The sequence below is a fragment of the Myotis myotis genome, unplaced genomic scaffold, assembly GCF_014108235.1.
Source record: "Myotis myotis isolate mMyoMyo1 unplaced genomic scaffold, mMyoMyo1.p scaffold_m19_p_10, whole genome shotgun sequence".
Lineage (NCBI taxonomy): Eukaryota > Metazoa > Chordata > Mammalia > Chiroptera > Vespertilionidae > Myotis > Myotis myotis.
The window spans coordinates 5,037,315-5,050,545 of NW_023416314.1; the positions used below are offsets into that span (position 1 = coordinate 5,037,315).

Consider the following 13,231-nt stretch of genomic DNA (forward strand, 5'->3'; position numbering starts at 1 on the left):
CACTGTTTAACAATTTAGCAAGTGGTCTTGCCTCCCTAAACCCTCGTTGCTATTTTATTTTCAAGACATCCCAGCAAAGGGGTGAAAGGTCTGTGGGACAGACCTGTCTCTAAGCAGCTCACCGTCTGTTAGAGAAGCCGAGGGAAGGGCAGGCTACCTACGCTGAGCACCTGTCACGCGCCAGGCACAGCGCTAAGAACCTGATGTGAGCCACAGCCGCTCAGAGGCAGGCGAATGCTCACCTTACAGATGGGGACACGGTGGCTCACAGAGCTTACATCTCCTACCCAAGGTCACATGGTCAGCACGAATTCCTAACCCTGACTCCCAAGTAGAAGAGATAAGGCAAGTCCACAAATAGCCGTGATATGAAGAAGAACGAGTGTGCCCAAAGATGCTCCAGATAAAGACATGGCGCCCAGAAGAAGGCGCAACTATCCTGCTGGGGGAGGGAGGAGTCAAGGATGGCCTTGCAGAAGGGACCTTGAAGGTCTGGGAAGACGGGGAAGGTGATTCCACGCAGAGGGAGCGAGGGGTTTGCAGGCAGAGCAAACCCAGAGGCTGAACAGCCTTGTTGGCAGACAGCTCATGAAACCCACCCACACTGAACCCTAAGCAGCGTAAAAAGCTGAAGGGAAGCAAGTAGACAGACGATGCAAGTAAAAGAAACGAACAAAGGAGTCATGAGCCCCGGGCAGACGCTGAGTGCAGGGACACCTGGACTCAGGATGCTGGCCAACATGGGACAGGCAGGCGGCACGAGGATGGGCAGTGGAGCCAGGTGTGGGGTGGAAAGGCCGGAAGGGAAGGAGGAAGGGGACACACAAAGACAGGCGGACGGAGGGGACATGCCAAGACAGACAGCCCCTCCATGTAGCTTGACCCCTGGATGTGGAAGGAAGGAAGGACAGGAAGCGAGAAGGAGCGAGGGCCCTTCAGGCAAGGCAGTGAGCCGAGGCACTGAAAACCTCCACGCGGCACCTACCCGACTATCTGGGCGGGAGATGGAGTGAGGACAGACTGCAGCCTGCCACCGACCGGGCACACGCCCCAGGTGACATCACAGCTGGGGCAAAGAGGAAGGTGGAAGCAGAAGCAATCGCCATTCGTTACAGAGCAACTGTATGCCAGGGTGCGAGCTACAGATGCCTTTAACATACATTCTACCACCTCATACTACAAGGAAGTACACGAACGAGCAACACCTGCATTTACAGATGCGGAAACCGGGGTTCAGAAGGCAGATCTGCCCAAGGTCCCACAGTTAGCACATACCACAGACAAGATGGAACCTTCATCTGCACGACCCAAAGCCCATGCTCATTTCACAAAGGCTTAGCTGCCTGGGGGCCAGCCGCCGAAGCAATCTGGGGGAGAGCCAGCAGACGCTGACCGCTGTTACGAGGGGAGAGCAAGACCAGATGAGAAGGTAGTCCCTTCCTCTCCCCCAAAATGTGCCGCCGAAGCTGAAGGAAGGGAACGAGAAGGAAGCGTGCACAGGCCGGGCAGGGGACCGGGCGGGGCGGGGCTGGGCTCTGCAACTGAAGCGGTGACCCTGGGCCTCTAGCAGCACCAGGGGGGCTGCTGTGTCCTGCCTCCCACCATGAACACCCGGCCCCCCTGAGTCAGGGCTTCTCCCCTTTTTAAACCGAATGCGGCAGAGCAGTTTTGCCCAAACACGAGAAAAAATACCGACAGCCACCGAGGCGACCCCGCTGGAACGGGGTAAAATTAACTTGCAAAACACAGCACGCGTAACTAGCTCTGTGTTCCAACCTTTCTATATCTATTTAATTAAAGGCTCCTGGATAATGTGAACCCAATAGTCAGATTCATTAGAGAGCGAGAACCTAATTCCACCACTGTTTTGCTAATGAGGCCGCATTCTGCTTTGGAAGGTGGAGCACAGCGTCAGGATGGACTTTCTGCTCCATGAACCTGGAGGGAGCACCCACGGGACAAGGTGGAGGGAGCCAGGCCCGGCGGGCAGTGGGGACGTCCATTCTCTGAGTGGAGGAAGGAAAGAGGGCAGGAGGGGGCTGTTGGTGCGGGGAGGGGCAGTCGAGGCCTCCGTGCCTACCTGAGTGAGCCAGTAAGTGCATTCTCAGTCGCAAACTATCGAGGAACCGCTTTCCGCAGAGCTCACACCCGTACGTCTTCATCCCGCTGTGCAGCTTCCTGTGGGAAAAGGAGAAGACAGGTTGCCGCTGCTCTGGCTGGACAGGAGGCCCTCCCTCGGGCAGGTGACAGGAGGAAGGAGGTGCGGGAGTGGGAGCCGGAGCTGGGCACTGGTGGAGACAGATTGCCTGAAGGCCCCTCTTCCCTACGGACCCTGCAAGGAAGACCCTGTTCCTGGTCCAGGGGGTAGGAGAACAAGCCCCCCCTACTGCTCACTCACTGGCATACACACACACACAAAAACACCCCAAAATCGGATCCAACTTCAGAGGGTGGGAGGAAAAAGCCCAGGACAGTCAGACAGCCTGGGCCTCGGCCAGAGCACTGCCTCGATCCAGCACCCACTCCGGTGGGATGCCGCAGGCAGTGAACGCGCTCAGTAACGAGCTGTACGGACACGAGATGCTCCTCTCTCTGGCTTCCAGATGTTCCCAGAACCACAGCGGCTCCCCAACATGCATGCCTTCCCCTAAGCCCAGCTTCAGGTCTTCCTGCTAGTCTTGCTGCAGGGTGGGCCCTCCCAGAAAGAGAGGCTTCGAGAAACCAGGGAATAGCCTACGAATGAAAGGTGGTCGTGGTCATGTTTGGTTTTCCAAAGGACTGTCCTACACGTTACCGCGTTGGACCATCGCTGCAGTTCTGAGGGGTGGGTTTGGCACATGGGATCGCCCCAGGAGACAGAGGCCCTGTCGACAAGTGACCGCAGGCCCAGCTGACACGGTGCCCTGCCCCTACTCCCGAACCCAGGGCCTTTCCCACCGGCCCCATGGCCCCATCAGGAGCCAGCCATCGAGCCACCACGACGCAGGGAAGCAGGGCTAGAGGGAGTCAAGCACCGGGAAGAGGTTTCCGAGCGCACACGCTGGGCTCTGAGCGGCTGGCTGGTGTGTGGGCCATCTGGCCCAGAACACGGACTTCCCTCCCACCCACACTCCTGTTCTCAGGCCTTTCCCTGCCTCTGCCAGGATCCACCTCGACCCACGTCTGCCCCTCACCTGCCCAGGGGCCTGGCCCCGAGGAACAGGGTGGACAGCGGCAGCCAAGGGCAGGAGCCAGGTTGGCGGGGCAGGCAGGAGGCCTGCAGGCCCCTTAGAGACAACACACTATTGCAATCGAATGTTGATGTGTTAAGGCCATAGTGAAAGGCTGGAGAGAGAGCTGCTGGTACTGACGCTAGATAAACGCGGGAGGGGAGGGAGCGTCATACACTCGAGCCAGCAGCGCGCAGTCTGGGCCTTAGGGCCCAGATCATGGCAACTACACTAAGCCACCCACTGCCATCGCCTTCCAAACCCCACAGTGAGAACCCGCAGTGTCGGAGCCCTGGGGCCCAGGTGAGCCGCCTCAGCACAGTCCCTGCCTGAGGCCTGTGGTGTCCAGTGTACGCGCGCACGGCAGACACGCCCAGTCCCAAGCAGGGCTCTTTCTCAATCACAGCGCTGTTGCTGGCTTTCCCTTTACTCCTTGCCAAAGCCAACAACTGATTTCTCAATCACACACACACACATACACACACTCTTGTCCATGATAGTGTAGTGCACCCCACCCCCATGTTATCTTTCTCCGGGCCATGATGACCCGTCCCAATTGAGAAATAGTAACAGTACAGAACATTTTAACTGAACATTTTTGACTCTAAGTGTATTTCACAATGCTGGGCACTGGGACATGTCTTAGCAGCATTCTGGACAAAGCCTGTTCTGGAACACAGTAGCCTAGCCCCCCTTATCCATGAGAGATTTGTTTTCCGGGGATGCTGAAACTGACAGCACCGAACCCTATACCATGTACTGTTTCCTCTCTATACATAGAATAAAGCTTATTTTATAAATGAGGCAAAGTAAGTGACGAACAGCTATTAATAAAAAATAGAACAATTATACCATACTATAATAAACGTTACGGAAATGTGGTCTCACTTTCAAAATACCTCCCTATACTCTACCCACCATTCTTCTGATGGTTAGATACATCCCTACATGGTAAGATGAAGTGAAATCAACATTGCGACACCGTGTTAGGCTGCCGTTGACCTTCTGAAGACGTCAGAAGGAGGGACACCTGCTTCACGTGATCCTGGATCACCCAGCCATGACGATGTGAATGGCTGGACGTCAGGAGCAGACAGCGTCGGTGGCTGGAAAAACTTAGTATTTTAGGACCATGGTTGTCTGTGGGTCCCCGAAACCACGGACAAGGGGAGACCGCTGTACAGCTCCAGGCACACAAGAGTGTACACACACGAGGAGCACGCACATGCGTGATGACTGCGTGTCCTGTCACCTACAGGCATGACAGATATGTGCTTCTCTAACAGGCGGTCCAGGGAGGGGCCAAAGCTCTAGTCACACGTGGTTCAGCAAGTGAACCTCTTGCCCGCATTCATGGTCAGGGTGGCGGCTGGCAGAGTCTGAGTTTCAGTCTTATTTATGTTTGTCCTTCCCTTCACTAGTGACTTCCTAGCTCCCAGGGGTGCCCGCTTCCCAGGACGTGGCTGTCAGGAGGAAGAGGGGGGACAAGCACCATTCGGCTTTATTTTCCCAAAAGGACTCCGGAGGGCCGGTCTTCGGTTTCAGGAGCCACTACCCTCTACCGGCCCTGGGACTCCCACCTCCTTTTCACACCAAGCTCTTCACCAAGATGAACACTTCCTGGGTAACTCCCCGCCTTTTTTCCAGATGAGAGTATCTGATGGGCAACTGGTGGCGGTGGCTTTCTTGGCCGATTGCACTGGGGCGTATGAGAGGTGCCGTGCTCCAGCCCTCCACTGCACAGGGGCAGGGGCAGGGAAGGCTGCCCGGCGAGCAGCCCCAGGACCTGGCTCCTTATCCCGACTCGGCCATGAACCTGCTCATGACCTTGGACAAACCACGCCATGGCGACCTCTGCAGGGTCATCACCCGTAGAGTGATGTGGGTGACAGCTAAGGTTCTGGTCCCGTCTGGAGCCAAAAGTTTATTATTCAGAAGTCTTATCCACATCCTGTTCCTAGCCTCCCCGGCACTATTTATTCTCGCAGAGCCACGTGTCCACTCGGGTGACGTCCCACGACACCCACGCAGTCGGCATGGGAGAGCCTCAGCAAAAATCGACACCCCATCGCAGACACCTGTTCACTAAAAACATCCTCATACATGACCTCCTTCCCTCACGTGTGGTCTACCTTTCGGTGAAAGTATCTCCCAGATCTCATCACCAGCCTCTCTTCTGGTGCCGCCCCCTCGCCCACCTTCAGAGACACAGGTGTCCTACCTGTCCAGTCCTTGGGGTAAGGGCACCGGCCTGCACCTGACCCACTGACTCAGTGCCCCACACAGCTCACCAGAGGCGCCCATGTGACCCCACAGGAGTGTAAGAACAAAGGTCCTTCCCCTGGCAGAGGGACCAGGGCCAAGCACAGAGTCCAGGAGAGAGAAGGGGACGCCTCCCAGGCCTGGTGGCTCCGTGGAGCCCAGCACTGGTCTGCGCGTAGCTTTCATTGCTGTTTGGACCAGGGAAGACTGTGAGGAAGTGGAGCCTTCTCCTAATTCAAAGGAAAAGAACTTGGGTTCATTCAAGGGACTTGCGTCCGACAGATTCCAGGGCACAGTCTGCAGAATGGCCAATATGGAACTAGAATTCCAGCCGGCTTTGAAGTAGAGTACACACTTGTATGAGCTCACAGTCTGTCACTCTTCAGACCACAGCCCTCACTGCCATGACCACATTCGGCAACTGCAAAGCATTTTGATTAAAATGGAAATTCTGTCACCTCTTTTCTCCTTACCAGGCACACTCTTAGTTTCCCAGTCTGGTCCTGTCCTTTCACAAAGTCCAACTGCTCCTGGCCATTGGAAGTCATCAGGGAGGAAGGACAGCAGGGGACATCTTTCTGAATATTGCTTGGTTTTCACTCTCCTCTAGGAAGCAACAACGCCCTGGCCGGTGTTCCCAGCGGTTAGAGCGCCGGCCTGCGCATGGAAGGCTCTTGAGTTCCTGGTCAAGGGCATGTACCCGGGTTGCAGGTTCAATCCCCAGCCTAATTGGAGTGTGTGCGGGAGGCAACCAATCCATGTGTCTCTCTCTCACATCCGCGCTTCTTTATTTCTCTCCATCACGCACGATCTCTCTCTCTCTCTCTCTCTCTCTCTCTCTCTCTCTCTCTCTCCCCCCCCCTCCTTCTTCTCCGCCCTTCTTTCTCTAAATATCAATGGGGATAATATCCTCAGGTGAGGATTAACCAAACCAAACAAAAAAGAAGCAGCGACACTGCTGAACACCATTTTGAAAGTAGCCCCGCTCCAGGGGGCCCACGTACCTCACTCCGTACTCAGTGCAGGACCATTCTCCCCTATATGCTCAGGCCCTCACCATCCACTTTGGGGAGCAGGCTCAAGTTCTCCCCACCCCTAGCTCTGCCCCTTCGCAGACCACGCCTGGCCCATTGAGTAAGCTCACCTTGACTTCCACAGATTTACATTTCTATCCAAAAAGACAAAGAAAAAAATGAACCTCTGACAGGTTTCTAGCTATTTGCTCAAGAGAACTGCATCTTTATGAGAAATTTAGTCTGAACCTTTTACCAAGTAACCAGAGAGAAAGGCTCATTCCTTCCCACAGATTCTCAACCACACAATTCTCACCAAGGTAGCAAGTCCACGCTCACCCAAACCATTGATTGCAGTACTGTTGTGAGTCTGGGAATGTATAGAGATTTCATCTGCTTTAACCGGCAAATGATATAATGGCAGAATATGATGATGTACAAGCGGTATAATGTTTACTTTTCCTCTTCTTTGTGGGCCTAGTTTAGAAGGGATTGTTCAGTTCTGCTAAAGAGGTTCCTCTATTTAAGGTGGGGTCTAGGCACCCTCCTCCCATCCTAACAACATTCCAAGTACAAGAGCTTCCTGGGCAGCTCCCACCGAGTGCTGGGCCCTGTCCGGTGGCTCCTGCGGTCCACACAGGGAAAGGCGATGGCTCTTTCATCGCTGCCTAAAGCCTGAGCTTCAGACCTCTCCCAGGCCACCTGGAACAGCAGCTCAGTGAGTGGCAGCAAGGAGAGACCCATCATCCCCCCCCTTCAGCCTCCAAGCACAGCTGCTCCCTAAGGGGTGCAGAAGGGGCTTCCCCATCTGTGTCCCCCACAGCCAGGATAAGGGGGCAAGGCTAGGAGAACTAACAGCAGCACCTCGCACCTGAGAGAGCGGTTCAAGGCCCAGTGCCTCCAATGTTCCACTTTCTCCCAAGTACCTCTGCTCAGAGACGCTTAGAGCAGACCAATGGGCAGGGGACAGGGTGGAGGGCGGGGGTGGGGGGTGGGGGGTGGGGGTGGAATTCGGTTCCAGTAACCTAAGGGCTGCCCTCCTGACTCTCCTCCCAGAAGCCGAGGTTGTCTGAGCCCTGCGGGCAGACCAGCATGGAGATGCAGGAGCTGTCCCTGGGGAAAGCAGTGGGACCACCCACCTTTAAATGAAGTAAAAATAAAAGAGGAAGGGCTTCGATAAGGTCATGTTTTCCTTGTTCTCAGTTTAACTGACTCCAACCCATGGACCAGCATCCAGCTCCCTGGTCTGAGGGCTCCACGTGTGGAAGTCATCCGGGGCCTGGGGCTTTTGCTTCCTGGTCCCGGACCATCAACATGACCTCAAAGCGCTTCTAGGGGGATTCAGCACAGACATGGACGAGACAGGACATTCTGTGAACCAGATCCACACCAAAGTCTAAATGGCCCTCTTTTCAAAAGAGCCTGCTGCTGTCCTTGCCAGTTTTGCCCAGTGATTAGAGGATTGGCCCGAGCACCAAAGGGTGCCTACCGGGTTCGAATCCCGGTCAAGGGCACTTATCTGGGTTGCAGGTTTGGTCCCTGGCCTGGTCGAGGCACGTGCAGGAGGCAACCAATCAAGGTGTTTTTGTCACATCGATGTTTCTCTTTCTCTCTTTCTCCGCCTCCCTCTCTTCCACTCTCTCTCTCTCTCTAAAAATCAATGTGGAAAAAAAATCCTTGGGTGAGGCTTAACAACAACAGCGACAATAAAAATTCTACTGCTGCCCACATGGAGCCTCCTACTCCTCTCTGAACAGGACCTGGCCGAGTGGCACTGACCGGCCGGGGCCCCTGCAAGGCGCAGGCTGCCTCTCGAAATGCGCTGTCTCCAAAGCGACTAATGATTCATAAACCCAGTGGGAAGAGAGGCTTCCCCGGCCTCGCTCACCTCTCCAAGCAGAAACAGAACTGAACGAGGGACGAACGGACATCCTTTGGCAATGGGCTCACTCTTTCTCCCCAGACCCTTGATTTCGAAATATACCTTCAATGTCTATTTGCCTTTCATGCAAATGACAAGAGGGAGGCCAGGTAGTCTGTGACACTAGTTATGCCCAGCGTCATTCTCCTCCTGTACTTTCTTGGAATATCAAGTCCATGATTCAAGACTAAGCCCATTATAAATTCTTCCCAGCACACACAGGCACACACAGGAGAGGCTGCTGATGGCGCTGCTGCCACCCTCCCCAGGGCAAAGGGCTGCCTGACCGAGGAGACCCTGCCTGGGACCAGAGCGGAGGCCTGCCTCCTCCGGGAAGGACAATGAAGGGATGGTCCTAATCTTGGCTGCAGAACGGTCACCTTCATTTTCTCCAGGCATCAGGGGAATTATCCTTCCCGCACTTTTTCACGTGTTGAGATTATAGACAGTCATTATAAGCTACAAATGCTTAGCTGGTATTACCACAAATTATCCTTCTAGCAATAGAGTTTGCTGCTCCCTGACTTGTCAATATTAATAAACATTACCAAATGCTTTTACAACACAATTTATTTTTTAATACAGCTCTTTATGTATGCCATAAAGCAAATTTACCAATAAAAGGCAAGGATTTCAAGCAACGGATTAAAAAAAGCAACCAGGAACTGACAGTGGCGGTTAACACTTTATGTGCTACAGGATGGGGGGGCGAGGGGGGGGGCGGGGGAGACAGGCAAGCGCCCCCCTGGGGGCATCCGGGCCAGTGCGGCCATGGAAGACATGGCTACGTGGTTGCTTTGGAGCCTGTTAAAGGACGGGGAGAGGATAGCAAAGAAGGCCCTTTCTCAAGGGTCACCTAGAGCAAAGGTGTGGCACTAACTGAAATACTGGGTGGACAGCAGGAGACTCGGTGCTCACCCAGCTCAGCCATGACCAGCCAGTGACCTTGGTGAGACCACTCACCCTCTCACGCTCTCGCTTCACACCTTTGTGACACTGCAAGGGTTGAGTCCCTTCCAGTCGGGTTATGACACAGAGAGGCTGTGGGGCGGACATGGGCCTGTGTGAGCCAGACCATAACCTCCTCCGTGAAGGAGCCAACCAGAACCATCCCCTCAACATCTGGCCCTGAGCCCAGAACAGGGTGGGGCTCGGTGCATTGTTGTTGAGTGAGCGAGCAAACATGAATGGGAATTCGAAGGGGAAAATGCAGAGGTGAAAACGCCCACCCCCTCTACACACACCAACACACAAACACATCCCCGTCCATGAACAGCGGTCCCCACTGCCCCAAAGCAAAGGCCTGCACGGGTTCTTAGAACGAAAGCCGTGCGACCTGCCTTGGCCTGGGATCCAGGCCAACCTGAGCTGCCGGAAGAGGGGAAGGAGCTGTCCCCAGCTTTGAAAATAGGAGGAAGGACAACGGCATTCCCCGCGGCCATGGCCGCACCAAGTACAGTGCTCTCAGATAAGGCTGCCGGAGTGTTCAAATAAGATGGCAGACGTGACAAAGGCCGGCTAATCTCCCCGCAGCAACTGCTCAAAGAAGGATCTTCATGGCCGTTGAGCACCGGGAGGCCTGGGCTTCTGGCGGTGACGTAACCGGGCCTTTGTTTTAAAACGCCGAGTTCTTCTAAGTCATTTATTTGAAATATCTCTATCACCAAATTTCAGCAAGAACAAAAGTTTTTCATTTGTGCGCTGGGCTTTAGGCTGATCTTATCGCACACAGTCTCGTACAGTCTCTTTCAACAAGGTTTTAGCGTGCTTATCTGCGAAGTCCCTGGTAGCCAAATATGATTGAAATGTTCTATTTATGCTCACTGGATTAAGGCGATGTTGCAAAACCGCACAAAACCTGGCAGATGTAAGCAAGGTATTACAGCCTGGCCAGTTAAGATCTGAGGGAAAGGGATCAATACACACTTTTGTAGTTTTCTTTTTTTTTTTTAAGAAACCAGAAAAGTTGTGCTTGTAGGAAAGGGAAGAGAAAAAAATAGAAAATGTCTCAAGATTTATAGCTTCTCAGAGCTTTTTCCAAGCCCAAAACAGAGCACCATGATGCATGCTTGATGATGTCAGCCCAAGGGAAACAAAAATAAATCCAAAATTCTCTCTCCAGGCCCTAAAAGGCCGGGAAAGGGAAACGAACGATGGTTACTGATGAACGATGGTTACTGATGAACGATGTTCTTTGGTTTCTCTCTCTCACACCCAGATGAGGCATCAAACCAGCACAGATAGTCCATTTCTGAGGAAACAGTTTTCAGAAAGCTACAGATTCCTCCTCTCTCCCCGTTTTGCCTGCTGTGAGGAACGTCATCTCCTGGTTGTCCGGCTCGTCTGTACATGTTCTCACTTTAGCCAGGAAGCCCAGATGCTACCTCACATCCCACAGGCCAGCCAGGATCCTCAGCGGCTGCCGAAGATAGCGGAGGCTCATTCCGGACCCAAGAAGGAAGTTCCTGTGATTAAATCCATCCGAAACCTCCACAACGCAGACCGCCTCACTCTTTCTGCCTCCACACACTGAAAATTACACTCCTTTCCTATGAAGATTCTGAGCTGTAGAGCCATCACCCTAAATATTCTTGATGAACACAAAATAAGAGGTTGGGCAGATTAACCTGTACAGACACCAAATCGCACTGTGAAAGTTGCCATTTTAATAAAGGAAAAAGGAAAAAGCCAAAGAGATCTCGTTTCTTGTTGTTTTTTCCTTTTAGCAACAATGCAAAAAATAAATAAATCTAGTTCATTGAGGTTTTATAGTAATAATGCTAATACATTTCTACATCACATGTACCTTTGAAAGGACTTCCTGAGGACCATATCAACCTCCATGTGGTTGGGGAAGAGAGTGCTGTCCCACTTTGTGGATGAGGAAAACTGGGACTGACTGACTTACTGTCCCATGTAAGCAGGTGGAGTTTCCAGGCTTTTCACCTCGGGATCCACATTCACATTTCCCCACCTGAGGAGAGACTATCCACCCTGTCCATAATGTCCTCCCAGAGCTGCCCTCTAAAAGTCACAGGAAAACCACCAGCAAGAAAGAATATCCTGAGAGACAGAACATACCTGGTATTCCCCTGATCCCAATCAAAGAGAAGCAAAAACAGAGGAGCTCAAAAGACAGGTAAGTCCAACGATGGCACCCAGAGTCCAGGGCCAGGCTGAGTCTCCAGGGGACTAGATAACCTCCTACAGGGAAGGCACACTGCCTCGTCCCCTACTGCTGGCTCCTCACTATCTATTAAGCCCCCACTGTGTGCCAGGCTCTGGGAAGCAGACTGCACATGAACTGCAGTCTAGGTAGGTTCTACATCAACACTGTTCCCCATTATTGCACTTTATTGACTTCCCTTCTAACACTAACACAATGTACAGGTTTATATTATTGTTGTTTTTTACTAGAATTTTTTCTCTCTCCTAGACTGCAGCCTGCATGAAGGCAGAAACTATCGTCTGTGCCCTCAGAGTCTGGAACAGTGCCTGGTACAGAGTAAGCATTTAGTATATATTTTTAAGTAACAGGTTTACTGAGATACTATGCACATACCATAAAAGTCACCCTAGTATTTTCAGAGCTTTGTAACCATCACCCCTATCTAATCTCAGAACACTTAGCAGTCGCTCTCTACGGCTCTATCTCCCAGTCTCTGGCCACCACTCATCTCACTCCCTCTACGTATTTACCTATTCTGAACATTTCCTATCAATGCAGTCATACCATACGTGGCCTTCTGTGCCTGCCTTATTCCGCTTAGCATGATGTTTTCAGAGTTCGTCCGTGTTGTTTCCACCTTTTGGCAATTATGAATAATGTGTCTATGAACATGTGTGTACAAGTTTTACCTGTGGACGCATGTCTCACGTCCCTGGGTATATGCCCAGGCCCAGTTGCTGGGTCAGTGGTAGCTCTGTACCTCACCTTTTAAGGAGCTGCCAGGCTGTCTCCGAAGGCAGCTGCCCCACTTTACATTCCCAGCAGCAATGTGTGAGGTTCTGATTGCTCAATACATTTTCGGACTAAATGAATAAATGAATGAAGGTCCTGCTGCTGGGAGGGCCCACAGAGAAGGGGATAAATTTCCCAGGCTCCTCCAGTAAACTCGCATCTTCATCTGCAGACATGACATGCCACATTCGTGTTTACCAGAAACCCCTGTGTTTAACAGAAGGCTATTTATGTGTAGTTCATCCTAGAGAGGGAAGCAAATGGAAAATCAACACAGGAAAGGAAAGCCCCAGACAGCTCAGAGTGGGCACTGCCTTCGCATGTAATTCCAACCCCCCACCCCACCCCATGTCCAGACTCCATAATGAAATGGCGCACAAGCCTCGAGTAGATTGAGCTGAAAAATACGAGCAGGATCCCAGCTTCAGTGCAGCTGACTCTGATGTGGTCAGCGAGGAGGGGAGCTTTATTTGACAGCCCCGCTGTCTCTGACGGGAAATTTGAAAGTATATTTAATAATCCTTAAAATAAAAATACATAAATATCCCAGGCAAACCCTAGGAGAGGGACCCATGTTGTTGAGACATGGGCCGGCCAAGAGCAAGGCTGGCTCCCGTCCTGAGCTCCTTCCAGTGGGCGGGTGTCCAGAGCAGGCTACAGGGAAAATAGCGATTAGGGGTCCCCCAAACTTCTTTTCCCCCCCTCTTCTTTCTTTGTATAAAAAGGCCACCGTATTCCTTTCTGCACAGACTCCTTGCAAAGAACAAACAAACAAAGGCTGGGACAGAGCAAGGCCCCTCGCAAGCTGCGGGTAATTAAAACGGCCTGTAAATGCCCCAGCAGAAAGCACTTCAAAGAGACAGCA

At 52.6% G+C, this 13,231-nt stretch overlaps 1 protein-coding gene across 3 annotated transcripts in view; it reads right to left on the minus strand.

Annotated features, from left to right (window-relative positions):
• ZBTB16 (zinc finger and BTB domain containing 16) overlaps positions 1-13,231 on the minus strand; it is a 184,151-nt gene that overhangs the window by 90,671 nt on the left and 80,249 nt on the right. For all 3 annotated transcript variants that reach the window (XM_036324288.1, XM_036324286.1, XM_036324287.1), the window contains exon 3: positions 2,081-2,178. In XM_036324288.1, the coding sequence (XP_036180181.1) occupies positions 2,081-2,178 (98 nt within the window). The remainder of the gene's footprint in view (positions 1-2,080; positions 2,179-13,231) is intronic.